General features: G+C 38.2%; 1 protein-coding gene across 1 annotated transcript; it reads left to right on the top strand.

Moving 5' to 3' along the window:
* Positions 1-208: 208 nt before the first annotated feature.
* Positions 209-24,257, top strand: LOC122091641 (serine/threonine-protein phosphatase PP1-like). The gene is made up of 4 exons (XM_042661673.1): positions 209-879; positions 16,713-17,272; positions 17,361-17,582; positions 23,841-24,257. The coding sequence occupies exons 1-4, from the start codon at positions 705-707 to the stop codon at positions 23,862-23,864; spliced, it is 981 nt and encodes a 326-aa protein (XP_042517607.1). The 5' UTR covers positions 209-704; the 3' UTR covers positions 23,865-24,257.
* Positions 24,258-26,519: the final 2,262 nt, after the last annotated feature.

Below are 26,519 nucleotides of genomic sequence, written 5' to 3'. Positions count from 1 at the left end.
TTGGGCTCTATGTCTAAGCATTTCTGACCGTTGGATATACACTAGAAACCTCGTTCCCATTGAAGGGCTGTTTACTTCTTTCCGGAAAGAAAGACCACAAAAGTAATTTCATATGGGCATTTGTGTAATTTTAACCAGGGTTTTACTAAATTAGATTTTTTAGTGATAAATTCCTGTGCGGTTTCACAGTACTTAAAAGCAAGTACGGACGGTTTCGATGCCGGTCCCGGTATAAAGGGTTTTCTAGTGGGTCACCGGCGGCGGTACAAACCGTAGTCCTGAGCTTTCCTTCTCTCTCCCTCTTCCTCTCTAGATCAGCAACTTCGCTCTTGCTTTGCCATTAAAGTTACGAACAAAGCTTGCTCTTCTTCTCTATCTCGACCGGTCGCTCTCTCAGTTTATAGGAATCTCTTAGTTGTTGCTTTAAATAAGCGATTGAGGGGAATGTTTCAAAAGCTCTTCGGTTCTCAGAGGGGGAGAAAGCCAAGGCCAAAGATAAAGTAAGATAAAGATTTCTCAGCTTTCTCATCTCCAAATGATTTAACCCTTCTCTTGCCTCTTACACGAGTGGAATAAAAGAAGATAAAGTAGAACAGAAGAACATTAAAAAAAGGGTTTTTGGCTCTGCTTTCCCATTTTTCTTTTGCAATTATTATCAAATTTGGTTGCTGCGGGGGAGAGATTGCGTTTGGGGCAACTGCGGGATGGACCCTGCTGTTCTCGATGACATAATCAATCGGCTTCTAGAAGTTCGAGGTCGTCCGGGGAAGCAGGTCCAGCTCTCAGAATCGGAGATCCGGCAGCTCTGTATTGTATCCAAAGACATTTTCTTGCAGCAGCCCAATCTATTGGAACTTGAGGCGCCCATCAAGATTTGCGGTAATTTTTTGTCCATCCCACATTCCGTTTTCTTCAATACCTCTTCTAGACTCTAGGTGTGGATTTAATTGGTTGTGTTGAAACGGATTCCCTTCAATTTCTGATTTCCTTCAAGAAATATCTTTTCTGGGTATGAATTAACTTGCGTCTGCCGAAACGAACTGTGCTTAAGTTAGGAATATGGAGTCGGATATACCAGTTTTGGGTACTGGCTGAATTACTTCTTTTTAAATGTGCACTGCTCAGGAATCTCTTTAAAATTTTAAATTAAATTTCATTCTGAGTTTCTGGGGAGAGCGGTTAACCGCCTTAGCCGCCTAAGATGGATTCTGAACCTAGTTTATGGTATTAACCGTTTGCAGGACAGAAAATTTTCTCAAGGTGATTCAACTAAGGAATATCTTTCATGGATATGGCGTATATTGCTTCTTCCGAAATTTATTATATTCACTGTGTTATAGAAGAATTTTATCTATAACAAGTAGTAGTAAGTATGCCATGATGTTGTCCCCCCACCCCCAAAAGGGGGACAAAGGGGGGGGGGGGGGGAAGGCCACATGCAACTGGTTTTACTATAGGCTTCTATTATGCCCATTATGGGAGGGTGGTGTTCTTCTCCCATAGTATCCATGAAGGTGTGTATGCTAGATAGTGGTTGGCTGTTTCAGACCATTGACAGAATAGTTTTGTTGTCATTTCTCTGGATTGCCTCCTGATTTGGGTTGTGGAAAGGTTTAGTGTGTCATTCTTCTACCAGTATGAGTTTGGTGATTTAAGTGTCTACATTTTAATTGTTTTAGCTGATGAATCCATATTGGGCTTATCATCCTTGTTGCTCGACAGTACTTCAAAGTAACTTCTATACTAATCTAAAATTTGTATTTTGTAATCAATGTAATTTTTCCAATTTGGTAATTGGCATAAAACATTTGTTATGCACTTATGCCTGAGTGTTTCAGTTACTTCTCTTTAGGATTTTGGCAGAGTTCTAGTTTACTTGCAGTTCTGATGTGTAATTTGCAGTTTGATCATCATCTGTGGTTGCATTTTAGGGCCTAATGACATAATGAGTTCAATTCTTCATTTTTTTTTTTTGGGGGGGGGGGTGGGGGGGCGGTGCGGCAAGGGTTTCACCCTTTCTTTGAATGGGCTTTTATGTTTCCATAACACAACCTCAAGTGATCAACCAGTGTCTGCCTTAGACATTGTTCTTGGACTGTCTAGTTCTTCATTGTCATGGTTCATCGCCATTCACTGCTCAGAAAATTCTTGATAGTGGGAAGATGATGTCACAGGTTACTTTTGGTTCCAGATCAATCAAATTTTACTGCAGCAGTGTATTATTGGTACCTTGCTACAGCCAAAATAAAGCTGACGATAGAAACAATTCCCATGAGTGAGCTCTTTTTTTTTTTTTTTTGTCTAATTGCCCAACATGACCTACTGTACAGTGATATTGCCAAGAAAACAAACAATGATGATATTATTTGTGTGAGGATTGACCAGCCTGGTGTCCAAAATAAGTCATCTGTAATAGATACAAACGGGAAACTTGGTCGTACATTAGAAATGGAATCTCCGCTGAGCAGCTGTTTAAATGGAAGGGCTTCAGTAGAGAGGAGAGATTTGAGTTTCTACAGAGATTTTGATATTTGATAAAGTTCAAAAAGGAAGGACAAAACAGAGAATAGATGTCACGTGCGTCTTGTGCCATGCACACCATGCATGGGCTATTTACATATGCCATGGTGATCGGTATGCTTATTACAGTCAGTTACTGTAACTTGTAACCTTAAGAGGTTAGTGGGTTAGTTATTTTGATAGGTAGAAGTCATGTAGCAGTGGTTTTAACCAAGTCAGAGTGGTAGGTTATGTAATGGGTATACAGGCCTATTCATCAGTGATTACGAATGAAGAGGGGATCTTGATTGATCGCTACAAATTTTCTTGTGATAAAAGAGGCCGGCTACTGTTGATGTATATATTGACACTGTCCTTACCTAATAGTTCGAGCTTTTAAGTGAAACGGTAGCAAACATGGTATCAGAGCGAGGAAGGTCAAGTGTTTGACCCTTAGGAAGTGCATCGGATGAGTTTTCCCGATATTTACTCCCTCGATGCTGCACAAATGAAATGTCGTGTGCGCTCCATGTGCAAGGACCATGGGATCTTGGCCTGTACGTGTGGGGGAGCATGGATGTGGACATCAATGCTGCTCTTTCCTAATAGTTCGAGCTCTTAGGTGAAACAGTAGCGAATAACTACCTCTTGAGTACACCAAGTCGCCAACTAAGTTGCTTATTATTACCCCTTGCATATTATCCTTGTGTATCTATTTTTTTATTCAATTTCTGGATACATAATTGGTCTTAGTTCAGTTTTAGGATGTGGTCTTGTTTGTTCAATGTTTATTTAAGTTGGAGAAGAACTTCAGTTCAGAGACCTCAGTTATTTGTTTTGGATTCATGTAATTCTTTGTTCTCTCATGTGGGACAAGAAATGTAAAACCCTAATTTCTTGAGATCAAGTTCATCAAAATGATCAATGGACCAAGTGAGATCAATGCTGATCTTGGATCCTGTGGCTCAGATTGGTGCTTAGGATCTTTGGTGAGTCTGCTGTCGAGCTCGCTTGATTGCTGTGCCACATGTAGACTCTTAGTTTGCCTTGGGACACATAACTCAACCTGTTGGTTGTCATCCCCTATCGAGGGCCATTTGAAGCGTCACCTGCCAATCTATCATTTATTGTTCCTGCCAATGGTAAGGCTAAAGATCAGATTCAATTTTCTTCTGGAATGCAAGCGGGTGAAACATTAAGCTTGTGTTCCTTTGTCTTCTGGTATCTTGGGCTGGCCTGCAATGATGCAATTTTCAGTTGCAGGGATTGGTCGCCCATTAAGGTCTTTACTCAAACCCAAAAGGCCTTCGATGAGTTTTGGTCGGCAAACTATACTCCTACCACTCAATCAGCTCTTCTTCCCAGCAACACGAAGGCAGCCAGCAGTCTCGAATTCCTCCTTTATCAGGCTTGGTAAAAATTAACTGTGACTGTGCTCTTCCAACAGAGTCATCTGAGGGTGTTCTCGGTGTAGACTTCAGAATTCACATGGGATTCCCAGGCTTTGCAAGCTCAGAACGAGCCTCATTTGATGACAGTTTGGTGGGTGAAACTCTCACTCTTGATCTCGGGTTATTGCAGGCTAAGGAGCTTGGGTCGCTGACATTCTTGTGGAATCGGACAACTCCATTCTAGTCAACCTTCTCCAGCAGCAAGCAAGACCCTCTCCTATGCGATTCAAGACATTAGACATCTTGCTCTTTCTTTTTCCGAATGTTCTTTCCTTTACATTTCTAGGAATGCAAATCGTGCTGCACATTTCCTAGCCTGGAAGGCCGTGTCTCTGCCATGTAAGACAACTTGGCAGCTCTCCATTCCTTGGCTCCAGGATTTAATTCAGGATGCATCGTGCTCCTCTGGCTCCTTTTCGCAATAGATTACTGTTTACCAAAAAAGAAAGTTGTCACTCCCTATCTACAAATGGTGATTCAGTTCCCCGCCAATCCAAACACAGCCTAATATATTTATTATGAGACAAGGCTACGTCTATGGTTACAATCCGAGCCCATGGAAGGATATAGGCCAATAATCAGAAATTGCTGTTGAATGTCAACATGGAAGAGGTAGACAAGTATTGGTAGGCTCTTTGTTACTAGTGGCAGAAGCAAATGACAATGATTTAAATATGGATTTATTTAGGACTACAAGGAACTATGGCAGGTACTTGAGTATTTCTGTTGGTGGATGATTTGAAATATGTAACATTTTTATCCCCTTTTTGAAGATGTTTGATATGTTGCAAATCTTTGGTGTTTATGAATGAAATATTTAGTTATTCTTAAAGAATTTATGGGCCAACATGCTATGGAGTTGAACTATCCTGGCTCTTACCATTCTCAGATGAGAAAACAGAGGTGAAAGGGAAGTTTGGGTTTTGTTCTATGATGTGTAGTTGGAGCTTGATGTATTATCTCTCACCTTTTGCAGATTTTACAGGTGGATGAAATCCTGTTGTAATTTTCCTAGGCGTGAGACTAAGGAAACTAATTAATTGCTCCACACTGTTTTACATCTTGCCTCTTAGAACATTGGTTCACTAACGGGCAAGAGTTTGGAGTTGATAGATGTCATAAGGAGGAGAAGGATTAACATTGCATGTCTCCAAGAGACTAGATGGAAAGGGATGAAAGCTAAGATGTTGGACGAATTTAAACTTTGGTATGTGGGAGACCAAAGTGGTAGAGGTGGTGTTGGCATAGTGGTGGATAAAGATCTGAAGAACGATGTGGTAGATGTTAAACGAGTGGGAGATAGTATCATTTCCTTAAAGCTGGTGTTAGATAAAGAAGTGGTCAACATTATTAGCATTTATGTCCCCCAGGCAGGGTTGGATGAGAGCTGCAAGCTACAATTTTGGAAACACATGGATGAATTGATGCATAGCTTTGGACTAGATGAAAAAATTATTATGGGAGGCGATCTGAATGAACACATTGGTAAAGATAGGAGAGGTTATGTGGAAGTGCATGGAGGGTGTGGAGTGGGGGAGAGGAATGAGGAGGGAACCTCAGTTTTGGACTTCGCAACCGCCTACGATTTATCCATTGTTAACACTTTTTTCGTGAAAAGGGAAGAACACTTAATTACCTACAAAAGTTGACAGCATTTTAGTCAAATAGACTTTTTCCTCACTAGAAGGCATGATAGATGGATGTGTAAGGACTGTAAGGTCATTCCTGGGGAGAGTTTAACCTCTTAACATAGATTGTTGATCTTGGACTTGTGCTTCCGTTTATCGAAGAAGACACCAAGGAAACATGTTTGCCCTAAAGTTAGGTGGTGGAGATTGAAAGGTAAGTCAGTGAGGTCTTTTACAAATAATGTGGTGAAGCAGGGGAAGTGGGAGTATGATGGGGGACGCCAACACGATGTGGAATGAAATGACGGATTGCATTAAGAAAGTTGCTAAGGAGATTCTAGGGGTGTCTAAGGGTACTAAGTTGGCCCCTAGTGAGACTTGGTGGTGGGATGAGGAGGTTTAAGTTGCCATCAAGACTAAGAAAGATAATTTTAAGATCTGGCAAAGGACTGGGGAAGCTGAAGATAAAGAGAGATATAAGGCCACCAGAAACAAGGCAAGAAAGATTATGAGAAAAACAAGGGCGAGGAAATATGATGACTTCTACAAAAATTTAAATACCAAGGAAGGGGAAAAGGCTATTTATAGGATAGCTAAATTTCGGGAAAGGAAGAGCAGGATCTCGACTATGTCCGTTGTATTAAGAATGAGGAGGGTAGAGTGCTTGTGAATGATGAAGACATAAAGAAGAGATGGGATGAGTATTTTTGTAACCTTCTTAATGGAGACAACCCTAATAGGAGTGGTTCGAGTATTCTGCTTGACAACAAGAATCACAAGTATGTACGTAAGATAGGAGTGACCGAAGTTATTGAAGCCCTAAGGAAGATGAAGGTAGGGAAGACTCTTGGTCCGGATGAGGTCCTAATTGAAGTGTGGAAGAGTTTGGGATCACGTGGGGTTGTTTGGTTAACCATGCTGTTTAATAAGATCATGAGCACGAAAAAGATACCGGATGAGTGGAGGAGAAGTGTTATTGTCCCAATTTATAAGAATAAAGGCGATATTCAGAGCTGCAACAATTATAGAGGCATAAAACTTATGAGCCATACTATGAAACTTTGGGAAAAGGTAATAGAGGTTCGCATAAGAAGAGAAACCAATATCTCAGGGAACCAATTTAGTTTCATGCCTAGGAGATCCACTACAGAGGCGATTTACCTTCTTAGAAGGCTTATTGAAAAATCCAGAACCTACAAGAGGGATCTTCATATGGTATTTGTCGACCTAGAAAAAGTTTGACAGGGTCCCTAGAGATTTAATCTAGCAAGTTCTAGAGAAGAAAGGGGTGTCAAGTAAATATGTGGATGTAATTAAAGACATGTATGGTGATGTGGTAATTAGTGTGAGATCAGTGAGAGTCCAGAGAGCTTAGTTCCCAATTACTATCGGGCTACATCAAGGATCCGCATTGAGCCCCTACCTATTTACTCTAATCATGGATGATTTAATCAGGGATTTTCAAGGAGAGATCTCGTGGTGTATGCTTTTTGCAGATGATATTGTTTTGGTCGGTAAAACGGTGGCAGAAATTAACAATAAGTTGGAACTATGGAGATACACTTTGGAATCGAGAGGTCTTAAGATAAGTAGAACGAAGACGGAATATATGATGTGTAACTTCAGTCGATTGAGGATTGATGGCGAGGCAATGAAAATTGAGGGGAGAGAGATCCCACAAAGTGACTGCTTTAAATACTGGGCTCTACCTTAAACAAGGAAGGTGAGATTGATGATGTTGTTTCCCACAAAATTAAGGTATGATGGATGAAATGGAGAGGGGCGTCTGGAGTGTTATGTGGTTGACGGATTGCTCTAAAGCTTAAGGGAAAATTCTATAGGACTGTAATAAGACCGGTTATGATGTATGGTGCTGAATGTTGGGCAGTCAAGAAGCGTAACATAGATAAGTTGAATGTGGCGGAGATGACGATGTTGAGATGGATGTGCGGGAAAACCCTGAGAGATAGAATAAGAAATGACCAGATTAGAACCGATTTAGGAATTGCACCAATTCAAGATAAGCTCAGAGAATGTCGGTTATGATGGTTTGGGCATGTTCAAAGGAGGCCTTTGGATGCCCCTATATGGAGGAGTGACTAGATGCAGATGGATAGAGCTAAAAGGGCCAGAGGTAGGCCAAAAACGACCATAGATGAGTTAATAAGAAGAGACATGCAAAAGTTAAGTCTTCACTCAAGTATGGTATCGAACAGAACTACTTGGAAGGCTATGATCCGGGTGGCCGATTTGTGAGTGGGATGTCCAAAATTTATAATTTATAATATATATATATATATATATTTAGCCCTTGGATCTATGTAGCTGACCCCATTCAGTTGGGATAAGGCTAAGTTGTGTTGTTGTTGTTGTACTGACTATTTTACTAGTCAATATGAGAGATCCTAAGCCAGGTGCCAAAATATTACCATCAATAAGTTTTATGAGGTGAAAAAGTGGAAATGAACATAATCTGTTGCATTTAAGGAAGTTAAGTTGTTAATGCATTGTGTGGACAGGTAGGCTTTGGGGAACATATGAGAAGATGCATTGTAGGAATGTGTGGCCTTTTATGAGGTCTTAAAGAAAATGGGTTTACTGCATTTTGTTGCTAATTTCCATCAGATTGCAACTAATCTGGTCTTGAATGTAGCATACCATGTTTGTCACATTGAAGCAAATACTAAATACTAAGCCTTGAGACTTCGTCAAGTACTAAAAGCAAAAGGTAGATTAAAGATGGTTTGAGTTCCAATGGTTTGTATCTGCTGAGGGGGATACCAGAACTCTTTATGAAAATGAAGACACTTCTACATATGAGGGTAATGTTGCAACAGTCCTGGTAGGTGTAGATAGCATGGTTTTACAGATTGATATTGGATCACTCAGATTGTCCAATCTGTATTGGTATCAGATGGCACTTATTTTGTCTATCATGTTTATTGGATTGGCCGATCTAGTACTGGTATTGGGATTTTTTACTGGCCTGGCCAACCCTTTGCTTGGATTGTCTGATTTGGAATAACCCAGTCTGGTATTGGTCATGAACAATCTGTTCCATGGTTGTCAAGGCAACTAGGTGACCCAAGGCATTGGAGGGGTAACAAGGCGTTTGCCTAAGCATTGCCTAACCTTTGGCATGCAGTATATGACTATATAAAATATAGGAATGATAATTTTATATGATTATGTTTATATGCAAAATAGAAGCCATATCAATGCAGTATGATATACTTATGCTAGTTAGTAATGGTTTAATATCAGAAAATCTACATATAATAAACAAATTATAGGGTATAATATAAGCAGATTCATCAAAAAACAAAGAAACAAACATAGATCAAAGAGCCTGGACACCTAGGCGGTGCCTAGGCGACTCCTTGACAACTATGATCTATTCTATGATACTGATTTAAATCCTTAGTTCCCGCCATCTTGAATTTTTCTTGCTCTAACAGACTAAATATTCAATAGAGGAGTTGATGTAGGTAGGGCTGTCAAAAGGAGGACTCGAACTGACCAAAACATGGTTCATTTCTGTCCCAAGTCTGGACCTGGTTTCGTCCCATCGAGCCAGCCTTGTTGGCCCCAATTTTGCACCTATGCCGGTCCACTCCTATAGCCATCGAACCAGCATAGCAGCCCCTTGAATAGTGCATATTTTACTTCCCTAATTAGTCTTCTAGAAGAGCCCAAACAGCCAGCCCAAGCAGTCATTGATCCAGCCAGTCCAGCAGCTTTGATAACTGGTGTATGTGAACAGTAACACGTAAATAGTATTTTTCTTAGCAAGTTTTGGTTTTCAAAAGGATCATCTAGAATTATGCCAACTGTCCCATCTGATTTAGAAGGTAGAAGTCTAGGATAGTTCAAGATCTGCCTATCAAGTTCAGCAAGATTTGTTTCCTTTTTTGGTTTTCTTGGTTAGCAAGCTAGAATTATTTGTTAGGAGATATTAGATTATTAGGAGTTTCTATTTTTATATTTACTTGGTTAACAAGTAGTTCGTTGTTAGGAAAGTCTATGTTAGATTTCATTCTTATTTTATTTTCCTATTTTATTACTTTCTTATTGTAAGCTGAACTCACTCCTTTATGAGGAGCTGCTGTAATCAATTGAGAAGTTAATGAAGATTTGAGTTAAACAAAAAAGATGGCTTTTGTTATTGTGCTGTGGAATTCAGTTGGATGAGATGCTCATTCATTAATTCTTCTCCACCCTTCTCAACCCTCCATCAGTTTTTCTTTTCTTCTTTATCTGACTAGGGAGAGATTGTTTTGAGAGCTATTACAAGATTGTTTGAAGACTTGCAGCCCTTCAAGATTGCTGATCAGAGATGCACACACGACCTATCGATTTTCAGTTACAGTGCTTTCCTGGGAAGAATGTTCGAGTGCATAACTTCCAGATCAGATTTCTAATCGCTGTAGGATTTTGACGATTTGTTGAGGACCTTAGGAGTACCACTTGATCCAAATTTGACTATCATCCATCGCTTCCAGCCCTATTTCTTGAAGAATCACCAAAATCCAGCAGATCTCTCAATCCACTTGATAGAATTTGCTCAAATTTTTATGGCTTGTTCCTTCATATAGGATCTCCAATCAAAAAATTCAGCTCCATTTGAGGTTTGGTTTATGGATAATCGACATCTTTTCTAGTCGACCAGAATTTCAGATCCTGCCTGGGAGGGGGGGACTCCCATACGTATATATTGCAGACTCTAGAACCCACCAACAACAAGGATATTATAGGCATTCCACCCAATGTTTGTTCTAGAGGTCCAAATAGAAAAGTTTTCCATTTGTATTATTGCTCACACATGATCTCAGGTTAGTGCCCTGAGAATCATCTGAATTATCTGCTTTTCAGAAAACTGTTTGACCTAAATAGTCGAACCTCTTGTCTGGGTTAGATAATGAGTAAACTCTAAGACTTGAGTTGAAATATTTCTTGGTAAAAAGGGAAATATTTTATTGGTGGGCTGCTAATTAGCTCCTTGATTAGTGGGTTTTAACAGTTCCTTATTACTAGGGAATTAGATTTTCAAAGGTGATTATTAATTTATTGATTTCCATATTTTTGAAATGTCAGCTCTTTTTTGGTTATGAAATCTACGTTTGATGGGTGATAATTAATGAATGTACGTTTAAGAAGAACCTATTAGTTGGCTGCCCAAAAATAGAAGATAACTAAAACTGATTGTCAAGGAATACGACATAAAATGACAAGGCATGTACGATGGTGTTGGTTAGGATGCCTCCAAAATTTGATAAATGGGTCCCTCACTTATACAGCTATACCTATCAGCCTGCAATGCTTATTACCATTTTGTTTCTTCTAATGACTAAAGCACCCACAGTGTCTTTGGTCTTTGTTTTTTTGAAACTGGATCAACCCTTTTATCAGGGAACTCTTAGTGAAAATGTTTGGTGGACCTTAGGTTAGCTAATGCCTAAACACGTGATAGTGGGCTACTTGCCCAATGGTTTTCTTTCCTTTTGCATAGCTTTGTCTTTATTTGTCTTACCCTCTTCTTCTTCTTCTTGTTCTTTTTTTTTTTTTATAAATCTTTATTATTTATTTATTCATTTATTTATTTTTAAATTTCTTTAAATTCCATACCTTCTTTATTGTTTCCTAAAACCTCAGAGTGCTTTTTGGAGAGTACATAAATGTCTCCGGAGAGAGACATACAGGCTCAGAGAGCAATAGAGGCTGACATGCTTGTCTGTGTTTCTGGTTTCTTGGGGAAGAAGGGGCTACATATGAGTATTTTATTATATCAGACCCTGTGAACCTTCCAACGTATCTTTTTCCAAAAGTTTGTATTTCCCTTGATCACAATTCTAAACCTTTTCTTTTCTCAAAGTTTTCTTTCTATACCTCTTTCTTTCCTTCTTTGGAGCACCACATTCTAAATTCATATGGCAGTTGCATCTCTAAACAATAGCAAAACTCCAAACCCAAATTCTCAACTCGCCGCTGTAGGAATCAGCATCCATACCTTGTGCTGATGAGGCATGTGCCAAATTATTTATTTATTTTTTGGGTGGGGGATGTTGTTTGCTGCTCTTCACCCCTGCCCATACACCCAGCGCTGATTTGCAATCTACACATCCCCTCTCCATCATCATGAAACCCCTGCCACTGGCACACAACATTGGTAGAAGCTAAGCTCAGGCACCGTTTGACAATGTTCCGTTTCTGTTGTTTTTGCGTTTTCTTGTTCCCAGAAACGGAGAAACAACCTAAAAGCGTTTGATAAATTTGTTCCATTTCACCCGTTTCTAGAAACATAAATCAAAATTTATGCCTATTTACAGTTCTAGAAACAACTTTGTTGAAACAAGTCCGACTTGTTTCGTCGTTTCTAGAAACGAATTTGAGAGGAAAAAAAAAAAAGCTGTTGCGCCTGATAAGTCTCCACTATTTAAACCTAAAAAGAGGCAACCGAACCGTCTCTCCCTCTTGGGCATCCGATTATATTGTTAGGTTTTTTAGTGGCATCATGTCTGTAAAAAACGTTTCCAGAAACAGATTTATCAAACATCAAAAAATCCGTTTTTGTTTCCGGAAATGTGAAAAGCCGTTTCTAGACACAGAAACAGCAGAAACGTTATCAAACGGTGCTTGAATATATTTCATTTTTTTCCGTTCGGCTCTAGTCGGAATCCTCTAGATAGTAAGGGACATATCATATAACCCTTGTGCACAATTTTTACTTATTTACTGTCAACTGGTATGCTTTAATGATTTGCTGGTTCTTAGAACCTTTTGTGTCGTGAGGGCCATTACTCTTTGGGTGCTTATTTATTCTCTTTTATCATACTACTCTATTGTTGGCTTCTACGCTCTAGTTTAACTTCCTTGATCTTGATATATCTATGCTTTTTAGTGCATCTATTTGATTCAATTTGCTTGTGTGATTTGTTGTATATGTGTGCGAGTGTGATGTATGAAACCTTTTTATCCATCATATACATGTTGATTATGTGTCATATTCTGTGTTGAGATTATCTTCTAATGCTTTAGGTGCCTTTTCCTTTTATCCTTTTATTTATACATATCTACTTTCTCATTTTCTTATATTGGTGTTTTAGGTAGTCAACTGACACTTTAGTATATTCAGCCAACCACCTTTAACATGGATCATTTTGTTTTCTGATCTCTTTTATTTATTGTCATCATGTCTTATTGTCCGTATATTGATAGGGTGTCACCTATAAGCGATGCGCTGTGTCGTCGCCCAGGTCCCGGTGATTAGTAGGCAAGGGCAAGTGAGAGGAAAGAATCCAGCCCAGAAGCATAGGATTAGATTAGCATATTTAAAACATTGGATCCTTAACGGGTAAGAGCTTGGAGTTGATAGATGTTATGAGGAGAGGAAAGATTAAAATTGCATGTATTCAAGAGACTAGATGGAAGGGTAACAAAGTTAAGGCGTTGGACGACTTTAAATTTTGGTATTTGGGAGATCGAAGTAATAGAAGTGGAGTGGGCATAATAGTGGACAAAGATCTAAAGAGTGATGTAGTGGAGGTCAAAAGACTAGGATGTAGGTTTATATCCATAAAAAATGGTGTTGGAGAAAGAGGTTGTCAATATAGTTTGCACTACCCATCATGAACACTTTCTTTCAAAAAAGAGAGAAGCGCTTAGTTACCTGTAAAACTAGGTGTCATGCCAACCAAATAGATTTCTTCTTACCTAGGAGGGCTAACAGATAGTTGTGTAAGCACTATAAGGTTATTCTTGGGGAGTTTTAACTACCCAACATAGATTGGTGGTCCTGATATGTACTTCAGTATGTAGAATTGTAGGATGAGGGAACCTATCTACCCTAAGATAAGGTGGTGGAGACTAAGGCTATGTTTGGTAGCCAAGAGAAGAAAAGAAAAGAAAAAAGAATCTAGAAAAGAAAGGAAAAGAAAAGAGAAGCAAAGAAATGAAATGGTGAGAAAATAAAAAAAGTATGTATGTTTGGTTACCATTAGAAGAGAGGAAAAGATAAGAAAAGAAAACTTTTCATGTTTTCTTGTGTTTTTTACAAGAATTTTTTTTTTGGGGGAGCAAAAGAAAACTTCACATTTCCCAAGGGGAATTTTAAAATTCAAAAACTGAATCTTCTCTTAGATCATGACATGACAAGCACAAAGAGAAATTCTTAAACCAGGAAGTCTTTTCTTTTCTTTTCTTCTCTTGGCTACCAAACACAGCCTAAACACTTTCTTTTAAAATGAGAGAAGCACAAGGCTATGTTTTGTAGCCAAGAGAAGAAAGAAAAGAAAAGAAAAAAGAATCTAGAAAAGAAAGGAAAAGAAAAGAGCAGAAAAGAAATGAAATGGTGAGAAAATAAAAAAAGTATGTATGTTTGGTTACCATTAGAAGAGAGGAAAAGATAAGAAAAGAAAACTTTTCATATTTTCTCATGTTTTCTTGTGTTTTTGACAAGAATTTTTTTTTTTGGGAGCAAAAGAAAACTTCACAATTCCCAAAGGGAATTTTAAAATTCAAAAACTGAATCTTCTCTTAGATCATGACATGCCAAGCACAAAGAGATTCTTAAACCAAGAAGTCTTTTCTTTTCTTTTCTTCTCTTGGCTACCAAACATAGCCTAAAAGGTGATATTCCTTAGGTACATTCATTGATAATGTGGTCAAACAATGAAACTGGAATTTTGAGGGAGACACCAACGTGATGTGGAATAAGATGATAACTTGTATTAAGAGGGTTGCCAAAGAAGTCCTAGGGAAGCGAAGGGTAGTCGTTAAGTGCTTGGAAGACTTGGTAGTGGGATGATGAGGTCCAGGCAGCCATTAAGTCCAAGAAAGCTAGTTTTAAGACATGACAAAGGACTAAAGAGATGGAAGATAAAAAGAGGTATAATGCTGCCAGAAACGAGGGTAAGAAGGTTGTGGGGATAGTTAGGTTGAAGAAATATGAAGACCGATATGGCGATATATTAATCTAAACACAAGCAACAACTGCCTCGCGCAATTGGTGAGCTATGGTGTGCAAAAATCCCATTCTCACCAAGAGGTCTCGAGTTCGAGCCTCCTGACTGCTATCTACTTCCCCTCCCCACCTATTAGGAAAAACAAAAAAAATCTAAACACAAATGAAGGGGAAAAAGCTATCTATAAGATAGCTAAGATAAGAGAAAAGATGAGTAGAGATTTTGACCAAGTGAGATGTATCAAGAGTGATGAAGGAAGGGTGTTGTTAAGGGTTGAGGACATTAAGAAGAGATGGGATGAGTATATTTGTGACCTACTAAATGGAGGTAGTTTGAGTAGGCATGACCCAGAAGAAGTTATTATGCATCAAGATGCCATACATCATAGATATATACGAAAGGTTGGAGGGGTGGAAGTTAAAGAAGCCTTGAGAAAGATGAAAGTAGGCAAGACACCAGGCCTCGATGAGGTCCCGATAGAAGTTTGGAAGACCTTAGGAGTATGTGGGGTATCTTGGTTAACCAGTGATGTCAGACTAAATTACCAAGGGGTAATTAGTCCCAGTAAAATCCATCATAAACTCCAACACAGAAATCAATTTCAGATTCAACTGAAAACTCAAATCTGGAAAATAGGGTTGAAGATAGGGGATTCGATAACTCACAAACCAGAGCTCATATGGAGCTGAATTTTGGATCGAATGGAAATCCTATATGAGGGAACAGACCATCAAAATCTGATCCGGTCCTGTGTAACCGGTATCATAGTGACCCCAGGGACTAGTCGGGTCAAACATCCGGACACCCTGGGTATTAAAAAAAAAAACCATCAAAATCTGAACCAATTCTGCCTGCTGGGTTGAGACTTACGCTGGTTGAAAAAAAGTAAACGGTGATTCTTCAAGAACTTGAGCTGGGAGCATCAGATGATCCTCATATTTGGATCGAGTCTCTCTCGAAGGGTAACAAAACCCTAAAAATCCTACAGCAATTAGAGATCTGGTCTAGAAGATGAGCACTCGAAATTTCTTCTTGGGAAAACCTTGTAACTGGATTCGGTAGCTTGGTTGTGTTCTCTTTAGTTCAGCGACGGTTGAGACTTTATTCTGACAATAATGATGAATAAATAAAAGTAGAATAAGAGTAGAAAGTAGAGAAAAGAAGTATAAAAGGGATAGATGTGGGTGGGGTTGACTCTATCAGTCCTAGGTTTCTCACCCACAACAATCTCAGTTGTTGAAACATTTTTTCTTAGGAACAAACCAGCAAGAAAAGCTCACAAAATATCATTAATCATCTTCATTTTCTCTGCAATACAAGAGCCTCTATATATAGTGGAGGCTAAGACTCAATTACATAGAAACAACTAAAATAGGAAACAGAAGAAAATAGGACTCAAAAACTACCTAATACCAATACTTGCTCTCTAAGAAAAGAATAAATTCATAACTAGGGACTTCTAGATTACTCAAAACATAGAAACCTAATATTCTTAATGACTAAAAAACATAAAATAACTACTTAATCCCGTATAGGACTTAAATCCCCAATTTTTGGCTTATAGAATTGATTTATTATAAAAATAAACCCAAAAAATATAAAGCACGTGACCCATGCAACCCATTGGACACTAAAAAATAGCACATATTAGTCCATTCTTGGCTAAGGTTCTGGATTTGATATATTCCATTTCTATGGAGCGATAATATTGGAAAGTGTGTGATACTGTCCATGACCGGTGGACAATAAAATTCCCATTGATAGCCTTTACCTGTTTAAAGCCACAGAATTCAAATTTAATACATATGCTTCACCCATGCAACTTGGTCAAATAATTTTGCTTCATCTTCGGGGAAACTCTGAAAGCATGTTAATAATGTTTGATGTGTTGATTTCTGTACCCGTAGGGAACTTGAAAACTATAAGCTGTAATTTCTGCATGAACTCATAGGTGAACTCGTAATTACCTCAAGTAAAAATGGTATTTGTTAGGACACTCCTCCATAGCTTTGTACGTTTTCTTGTCCATAAATGCAATTCATACTGTTATTTACAGAGACCTAACCATACATGTTCCCTTTTCTACCAATGCTACTTCGAAGCATTAATTGTCCAATGCTGAAAGAGAGATCTTGTAATATTCCTTTTTGATATTGTACTTTGAATTTGATCAGGTGACATTCATGGTCAGTATTCTGATCTGTTGAGGCTTTTTGAATATGGTGGATTACCTCCACAAGCAAATTATCTGTTCTTGGGGGATTATGTGGATCGCGGCAAGCAAAGCCTGGAGACCATTTGCCTTCTTCTTGCATATAAAATAAAATATCCAGAAAATTTTTTCCTCTTAAGGGGCAATCATGAGTGTGCTTCAATAAACCGTATATATGGATTTTATGATGAATGCAAGCGGAGGTTCAACGTTAGGCTGTGGAAAGTCTTCACTGATTGTTTTAACTGCTTGCCAGTGGCAGCACTCATAGATGAAAAGATTCTATGCATGCATGGAGGCCTTTCTCCTGACCTTCATAATTTGGAACATATACGAAACCTACAACGCCCGACAGATGTCCCAGATACTGGTTTGCTCTGTGATCTCCTTTGGGCAGACCCAAGTAAAGATGTTCAAGGTTGGGGAATGAATGATAGGGGAGTCTCTTATACCTTTGGTGCTGACAAAGTGACAGAATTTCTTCAGAAGCATGATCTTGACCTTGTTTGTCGTGCTCACCAGGTCTCAAATTATGGTCTGGTTTTATGTCATGGATTTGGACTAATCTTCCCAGGGTAGTTTAACTGACTGTTGTTCTCATATTATGCAGGTTGTGGAGGATGGATATGAGTTTTTTGCAAATAGGCAACTTGTAACAATATTTTCTGCACCTAATTACTGCGGGGAGTTTGATAATTCAGGTGCCATGATGAGTGTGGATGAGACTCTGATGTGCTCTTTCCAAATACTAAAGCCTGCAGGAAAGAAAGCAAAGTCCAATTTTGGGAACACAACTACAACAAAGCCTGGGACCCCTCCAGCAGGAGTCAAGGTATATTCAACACTAAAATCTGAAATGAATGAAATAGTAGTAAGATGTTATAATCATGGTGTATAATCATGGTGGTTTCTCTGTTTTAGAGTCACCTGTCCCCAACCCACTCCTTTTCTTTTTCTTGTTCCTGTTGTTAGTCGTATTTTATGGATAATTTTTCATAGTAAATTACTGTAAATTTTTTGCTCTTGTCAATAAATTGAGCATATTATTATGACAAGAAAAATATGTGGACATAATTAAAGATCTGTACAATAATGTAGTGAATATAAGAACTATTTGGAGGGGGTGAGGGTAATATGGAGTTCCCAATAATAATTGGATTCCATCAAGGTTCAGCTTTTAGCCTTTGTTTTTTTGTTTCTCCACTAATCATAGATGAGGCGACTAGAGAAATTCAAGATCAGGTCCCTTGGTGTATCCTTTTTCTGATGATATTGTCTTGGTGGATGAAACTACCTCCCATATATAGGCATATGCTCCTGTGTACGTTCTATGCACCCTGTTAGTATTCTTGGACATAAGGGCTTTTTTTTTGCCACCTGGAGAACTCCAACTGGGCTGATTCTTGACATGTGAGCAGTGGACCTTAGGGTCTACCTGTCCAGAAAATTTCAGTCCCAGTTGAGCTACCATGTGGTAGAACTAGGTGCCCACCAACCAATTCCCTGCACAGGCAATGTCCACAAAACTGGTCCTTTACTTCCTGAGTTTGAAGAAGTTTTAGATTAGACAGAAGTTTGGTGGGTTATGAGAATCGTATGTGGATGAGAGTATAGGACATTCTTTTCATTCTCAAATCTGTTACATCTGTGCACCCTTCTGTTCAGTAATTTTCTTTAGGGTATGGATTGGCATGTTTAATCCCACATCTTTTCCCCTGTTTTCTTTTTCATGCTAATTTATTTGGGAACACATCCTCATTTTTTATGGTAATCCTGATTTAGGGCTAGATTTTGTGAATTATTTTATATATTCTGTCTCTTCTTCAGTTCATTCTTTGTTACAGCTTCACTTTTTTTAATTCCCCCCCCCCCCTCTCCCTCTTTTAATCTAGTGGGTGGTCAAGCCTTTTTCTGTGTTGGCAATCCCAGTGGTGGTTTAAGCCTTATTTTAAAAATAGTTCAAATTGAATTCTATGAATGTAAGACAGGTTATGAACTTACATAGTAGTAATTTTGGATATTGTCTATGATCATGTATGTTCGAAACATCCAGACATGGTCTTGGGCATAGCCATGATCAAAGCAATACAAAAGGAAAAAAACTTGAAGAAAAAAAAATGGGAACAAGAGAACATATGTGGTGGTGACACCGCTGAAAATCAAACCCTGCTTCAGGGATTTGAACCTCACTGATGGAAATTGAACACCACTGCCATAAATTGAACTCCTATTGGATGCCATTGCAAGTCATGATCCTGGCATTTTGTCCAAACAACAGGAAGCCCTAAGTTTATGCCTCTTATTAACATTTCATATTAATGTCCTCATAAGTTTCTTAATATATTTATCCCTATGTTTTATATTTTTAACTATATACTCAACATTGAATGCATCTTTACTTTTATACTCCTAAACTGAAAACATATTCATTAATACCCTAAATGTTGAAAACTAAACATACATTGGTCTCAGTAACACATTCAAAGAGCATGTCTTAAGTTTTATGTAGGACTAGATTTGATAAGTCAAACTAGACCCAAACTGCAGGAAATCTTAAACTAAAGAACAACCCGTCCAATCCCAACAATAGAACAGAAATCAGAATGTTATCTACCAGCCCAGCAGAATATCGATTTCAAAAAAATAAGGTTGACAGAATTCCAGTCAACAGTAGTCCTTTAGAATTAAACCAGGAACAGGATAGGAGTCCAACCAGGTTCAGATCAACAGAACAATGTAATAGCAGTCGAGAAACTACCAACAGCAAGTAACAAGTCTACCGATTGTAATACCAAAATCTGCAGGTCACTAAAAGACAAAAACAGAGAGAAATATGATAACGCAGCAACCTGAGGTCAGATTGCTCTCAAATCTGGATTGAGTTCTCCTTCTTACCAACAAAACCTTAGGTTTAAATATCAAACAAAAGTGACCAGCAATCAGTGCTGGACAGAGGTCGACAGTTCCACCTAGAAAAGGCTATCGCCTGACAGATCTGAAGTGAGAAAAGAGAAATACCTGGACAGCAGTACTCTGTGAATAAAATATGAAATAGAATAACAAACTTGAAGAGAATAAGAAGACTTGTAGGAACCCTCTTGGACTTCACGCCGCAAGGAGTCGCCTGGGTCAAACACCAAACCCTTCTTCTTTGATCAAACACAAAGAAACACTCCAGAGGAGAGAACGCAGCAGCATCTTTTTTGTTCATAAAATTCGTCTGACTCCTAATGAGAGCCCTTCCTTTATTTATAATCATGATGGGGGTTACATAAAATAGAAACTAACTTTAGTTTCCAAAAAACTGAAATAGGAAACTAAAAATTAGAAACTCACCTAGTTATTAAAACTGAAAATAGAAACTTAAAAATAGAAATTCCTTTAGTTACTAAAACTAGAAATAGAAACTAAGAAATATTGAAATTAGAAACTAACTAAGTACTGAAATTAGAAACTAAATATCTCCATCTAAAAAGGAAACTAAAGAAAAAGGAAACAAATCAATGAATCCCGTATGTAACCTTAGAACCCCTCTTTTAGACCTATAAAAGTGGTCTATTACACTCAAAATACTTGGGATCAAAGGCCCAACATGTATGGAACCCAACCCTAGACTTATTCCCAATAAAACAAGCCTAGTTTGGTGAAGAATCTGCTTCAAAGTTATACCATTTACATCCCTGCTCTAATTTGATTTTCATTGGATGAACTACATTTTTGTAAATGATCTATGTTCACAATCTCAGTAATTAAATATGGAAGATGCAGGTGTAATACAATTAGGAAATGAATGACTGAGCTTAGTAGTTTCTTAGTCCCCTTACTTCGTCAAATCATCAAATTGAAAGGTGCATTAATATCCCTTAAGATTTGGACTTCCAAATCCCGATCTCCAGATAAGATTTGGAAAGCTATCTACTTTGATGTCACTTCCAAAGTTAAAACCCTCAAGACCCGCCCTGTCCACAACACCTCCAGAAATTCCCACGTCATTGCTTCTTGGAACCTCCAGGTTGACCTCATCCGTCCCACTTAATGGCATTTTGGATTTTGGCTCTCTTTCCCCCCCCCCTTCCTTTTTTGCTGTCCATTTCTGGTGATGTTTAGTTTTTGTTCTTGTATTTTGCCCTATGTTGGCTTAAGACTTCCCCCCTTTTCCCTTGTATATTCTTCTCCTCTTGGTAATGAATTATTTATTCATCAAAAAAAAAAAAAAAAAAAAAGAAACATAATTAAGTGTTGAAAGGAAGAAGCATGAAGGGAGGTGGTGTGTGTAGATCCAAAGGGCTGGCTGCCCAGATACGCTTTGTAAAGTCGCATGAGAGGAGAGTGTGCCAAATAGTTTCTTGTTGGGAGTTGTAGAAGACTCAAGTATCCTTCAAAGGCACCCACTTTCCAATTACACCCATAGTTGGGATTCCTCCATGGGTGATTCTCCAAAAGAAAATCTTAAATTTTGGGTGGATATGGAGTTTCCATAAGAAGCGCCACCAGTGTGAGCATGGAGATGAGCTTGTACACCTGTTGTATGATACAATAAGATTAGTTGTGCCAGAGCTCAACATATTTGCAGCCAATTTAGTTGTTAGGATTCCTAATTTTGAAAGGGAGCACCACTACAGGTCTGGTTGTGGACTCTTAGGGATTTTTAAAATTGAATTAACAATGTTCAAAGGAAGAAACGAGAGAAGAAGGCTAGAATTCCACATATTACCAGCAAATAAATCACAAACCTTCTTATTCTCGGGAGGAGGATATTGGCATCACATAAGAAATTCAGGTTTGTAGGTATCCAAGGATCCCACTTGATATCGGTATTACAGTCGTTACCAATTTTCTGACGAATCATAGAACAGAGATTATGAAGGATACTTAATATGCTGTTCCAAGAAGGAGAACCCTTTTTTTTTAAGGTCGAGGGATGGAAAATGGATCTAGAAGGGAAATACTTTGACAACAGCACTCGAGCCCAAAGAGAATCAGGCTCAGTCAAGAGTTTCCATCCTAACTTTAAAAGTAGAGTACGATTTTGGGTCTCCGAAGCTCTAATGCCCAGTGCTCCCATAAACTTAGGACTACTAATTTTGTTCCATCCAATCAAGTGCAACTTTTTCTTATCCTGCCTGTCACCATTCCAAAATTTCAGGTAAATAAAATCTAATTTATTAGAAATATTCTTGGGGAATAAGAAAGACAACATTAGATAAGGTGGGATGGAGGCTAGAGCAGATTGTAGAAGCACGGTACGTCCTGCAAAAGATAACAAGTTAGATTTTCAGGACGATAATTTATTCTTAACCCTGTCCACAATATGTTGAAAGCTCAAACTTCTAGCTCTGGTATGTAAGAGATTAGTACCAAGATAGGTAGAGTTACCAGCCATTTCTTTAGTACCAATTAAATTACAGACAGACAGTTTGCAAGAAGTGGCGACATTTTAGCTGAAACCAAGGCCACTCTTATCCTGGTTAATGGTGAGACCAGTTAGGTCAATGAAGAGATCCGGAATTCCTTTAATTGTAGAGATGTTAGACTGGGTGGCCCTACAAAAAATAAAGGTATCATCTGCAAAAAATAAATGTGAGATTTTCGGTGCCGAACGCGCCACCGTGATACCTTTACAGAGGTTCAGATCACGATAAGCATCGAGGAATTTGGATAAGCCGCCTTCCATAGCTATGATAAACAAGAAAGGGCTAAGGGGACAACCCTGTCTAATCCCTCACGATGGCTCAAAAAAAATTAAATGCCAATCCCCCAAGTTTAATGGAGAAGGATGAGGTACTAATAATATAGCTAATCAGGTCGCGCCATCGTTCTCCAAACCCAAGGAAGTCGAAAATACCCCTTAGAAATCCCCATTTGAGTCTGTCATAGGCTTTGACCATGTCTAATTTAATGGCCACCCAACCAGTTTTACCTTTTGTTTTCTTCAAGTAGGAGAAAATCTCTTGAGCTATGATGATATTATCCGAAATCTGTCGTCCAGCGATGAAAGCAGATTGAAAAGGAGAATGATGTGATGGAAAACAGACCTGACTCACCACGCGAGAATTTTGGAGATAAATTTGTAAGAGACATTGCATAAGCTTATAGGTCTGAAGTACTCGACATGGACTAAATTCTCTCTTTTGGGAATCAAACAAATGAGAGTGTGGTTCAAACCATATGGTAAGGAAATGTATATGAAGAAGGAAGTTATCAAATTATGAATATCCCATTGAACAAGGTCCCAGAACCGATGGTAGAATATTGCTTGAAACCCATTTGGTCCAGGGGCCTTATAAGCGCCAATGGAGAACACAACTTTCCGTATTTCATCATGAGTTGGGATACCATGGAAAAGGGGGCACTCGGAATGGTTTAATATGGGAGGGAATAGACATTCCAGCAGGCTGGGGTTAATAGGGTTGGATGTGGTAAAGATAGAAGCAAGGTGGGAAACAAAAGCAGCAGCAATATCGCATGGGTTAGAGATAGTAATTCGATCCCGGGAGATAATGGAATCAATTCTCCGTCGGTGATAATTGGTCCTAGTAATGGTACGATAGAATCTGGTATTTCTATCACCTTCGGACACATAGCTGGTATGAATTGTTCGCTATTAACAACTAACCGATGTGGAAAAAAAAAAAAGAGCTTTGAGCAGTCTTGATTCATGGAATCATGTCTACACCAAAAGGTGACACAGTGAGCTGTGATGTGCAAAAATCCATGCTCACCAGGTCTCAAGTTCGAGTCTCCTGGCTGTTACCTACTCCCTTCCTACCTATCTGGAAAAAAAAAAAAGTCCACCAAAAGATGCATCATTCAGACTCTGCATGCCTGATGACTCTTACTAGAAGCTAATACCTTTGTGAATTTATATTTGAAATTGTATTTGATCGACTAAAAGGAACATCATACAGTTTCTTGTGAATTTGAATTACTTAACCTAATTTGTCATATATTCTCAAATGGAATGCTGCATATGTTTTGATGACATCCAATAACCTTAAATTCCTTAAACAGCTACAAGTTCAGATCTTTGTTTATGAACAGCTAATATTTGCTTGGAAATTTTGACAAATTTGCATTTTTCTCCGTGCAGTCTTTCCTTGGTGCAAAAGTGTGACAGTTGCCTTTGTGATGGAGGAGATGCCCTGCATGTGTTTGCAATGCCACGGCTGGCCATCTAGTGGAATTCAATTTCATTTGAATTTTGGTTCAAAAGTGTAAAGAAAGGGAGAGGCCTTCATCTAAAAAGAATTACAAAGATTTTTTCCCCCTTATAATGGCGGCTCACTCTGTGTACACTAGCTGCTGCTATGACTGATTAGCGTGTGAACTAGAATGTATTATTGTCTCAACAAACCTTTGTGCAATGTTCCCTATACTCTTCAGCATTGAAGCAGTTGCCGAAGATGGATTGTGATTGGTAACTGCTCTTGCTACTACTTGTTGGGTTTTCTTTTAAGTTTTCTAACTTAACCTCATGAAGGCTGAAGCCGGGTCCGAAGATTTACAATTTTGGTTCTCTCCCATGTGTTGGAATGCATTCCAAATTTTTATGAATGAGCAAACACTGTGTTACAGAGATTCTAATCCCCTGAACTGGCCTATCAGTTGGGGATGGATGTTCAGAGCCTAGTTATCAAAGAATGCTTTCCATAGATACTCCAAAGATAAAAGGAAAAAAATGCTGAACTGCAAGCATTCTTGTTTTAGAATGCATTTAAAACAGGCTCTTCTGTTTTTTTGCCATTTTTTTTCGACTTGACACTAGTTGAATATAATGGCTGCTTAACCGACCGTATCTCACTTTCAATCTTCGATTGGTTTGATTCTTTTGCCAATATGATGTTAACTCGAAGGCATATGTTTCTCATATATCACATTCAACTAAAATTCAATGCACGGATTCCAAAATTGAGTTACAAGTTGATGTATTTGCTGAAGAGTGTTACTAAAGTGATGATCCCTAACCTCAATTGAACATGGAGTGATGTTACTAAATTGATGAGTTCTAGCTCAAACTGAACATGCATCATTCTATGAGTGTGTTGATTATGTTTTTATTTTTATTTTATATATACATATATATATATATATATATTTTATGATGAAAATAAAAATATCACTCCAGGAATGTGTTGACTGTGTTGATAACGTTGATAACAATGAATAATATCATTAACAAGTTCAATTGCTCAACAAGACTATGGATATGTTTTTTTGTACGGTGTACAAATATGGAATCGATTTCAACCAAGAAGAAAATGAATTTGAAATTGATGTTGGATGATATTTGATGCTATGTCTTAGACTTATGATGAATTGTAGAATATTTATGCATAATGTTGGATGTTATAGTTGTTTTGAATATTCGATGCATGTATTTATGTAATAATTCCTTGATTTATATGAGTATAGTGACTTTTTCTCGGTCCCATGTTTTGTAATTCTACACATTTAAAACTCATGCCGTCCTTTTTTTGTTTTTTGCCATTCTTAGTGTTTTTGACTATAACATTCGGATTTTTTACCGTTTGAAACATGTACCATTCTTTTTTTTTTTTTTTTCCTATTTTTGCTAACTATGGTTTAGAGTACCCATGCGAGATCAAAGACAATGCATATTTCTTAATGAGAGAAGTGAGAAATCTTCTAATCAACTCCATGTCTCCCTTCCGGTCATTGCATTCTAGGATTTAGTTCATGGTATCGAATCTGGTATTGATCATGGTCAATATCAATACGATACATACCGCATGGGTATGTCGGTATCAGTCCAAATTGGCTAAATTTTTTTAAAATAGAAATCCGCTTTTTATTCCCCCTTGGAAGCAGCTGTTTCAGCTTCTGTCACTTGCACCGGTCTTCAACCTATCTGTCCTATTCATCTGAGAAGAATATGTGGAACAGTATTTTCTACTTCCTAAACCAACAAACACAAAAGGCTGAAGAACACCCCTTCTGACTTCTCAACTCGGGCAGTGGGAACAAAATGTTTTTTGAGTATTAATCTTCGCCTTCGAAGCTTCGAAGATTTTTCTATATTTGATTCAGCTTCTTTAAGAAGAACCTCTTTACAGTTTCCTCCCCCAGATGATTTATGTAGGGAATTAGGTAACGGGCATCTGATAGTTGGACGTAAACATGTATGTAGTGCATGATCTGACGTGGCTTGGTGGAAAATGGAAAGGCCTGATCCTTTTTTGGATCACGACCTCTTACAACAATCTCACACCATTCAAGAAGTGTAGACGTCATCTCTAGTTGTGCGGCCCCACACCCAATGAATGGTCTAGATTGTTTCAGGGCCCTTCTTTTGAAAATGTTTTTTGTCCAATTAATTGGTATTCAGATATGTGATCGATATCCAATATATATGGCACGTTTTAGCAATAGAGGGCTAAAGAGTTGAAAAAACATTTAAATTCTCAGTGTGTATATAATTTGGGTGGCTCACATTTGGTTTCACCTTTCTCTCTCTTACATCAAATCAAAATATCATACTGGTTGACACCCTTATCTATATGGTATTGCTTGAGAGCTTTCTTGGGGATGTAATAAACAAGATATTTCCAAAATTTGATGTAGAAGCTTTATTTATAATGTAGCTGCCTATATCATGTTGATGGATCACATTTTTATGTACTCTTTAATTAATGTAAGAGCAATATATAAACTCTCATTTAACTAACCCAAATTAACCATGGAACGAACATATTATTGGAATCCACACTGCAAGATCAACCCCTTTCAACCATCGATTTGGATCCACTAG

This window comes from Macadamia integrifolia, chromosome 10, assembly GCF_013358625.1.
Source record: "Macadamia integrifolia cultivar HAES 741 chromosome 10, SCU_Mint_v3, whole genome shotgun sequence".
In the NCBI taxonomy this organism is placed as follows: domain Eukaryota; kingdom Viridiplantae; phylum Streptophyta; class Magnoliopsida; order Proteales; family Proteaceae; genus Macadamia; species Macadamia integrifolia.
This window is presented reverse-complemented; position numbering and strand designations above follow the sequence as displayed.

What these genes read in the sequence shown, in the direction of transcription:
- LOC122091641 (XM_042661673.1), top strand. Translation starts at nt 705, where the DNA reads ATGGACCCTGCTGTTCTCGATGACATAATCAATCGGCTTCTAGAAGTT. An exon ending in GGCGCCCATCAAGATTTGCG is followed by an intron (nt 880 to 16,712) that starts GTAATTTTTTGT and finishes GAATTTGATCAG; the next exon opens with GTGACATTCATGGTCAGTAT. An exon ending in CCCCTCCAGCAGGAGTCAAG is followed by an intron (nt 17,583 to 23,840) that starts GTATATTCAACA and finishes TTCTCCGTGCAG; the next exon opens with TCTTTCCTTGGTGCAAAAGT.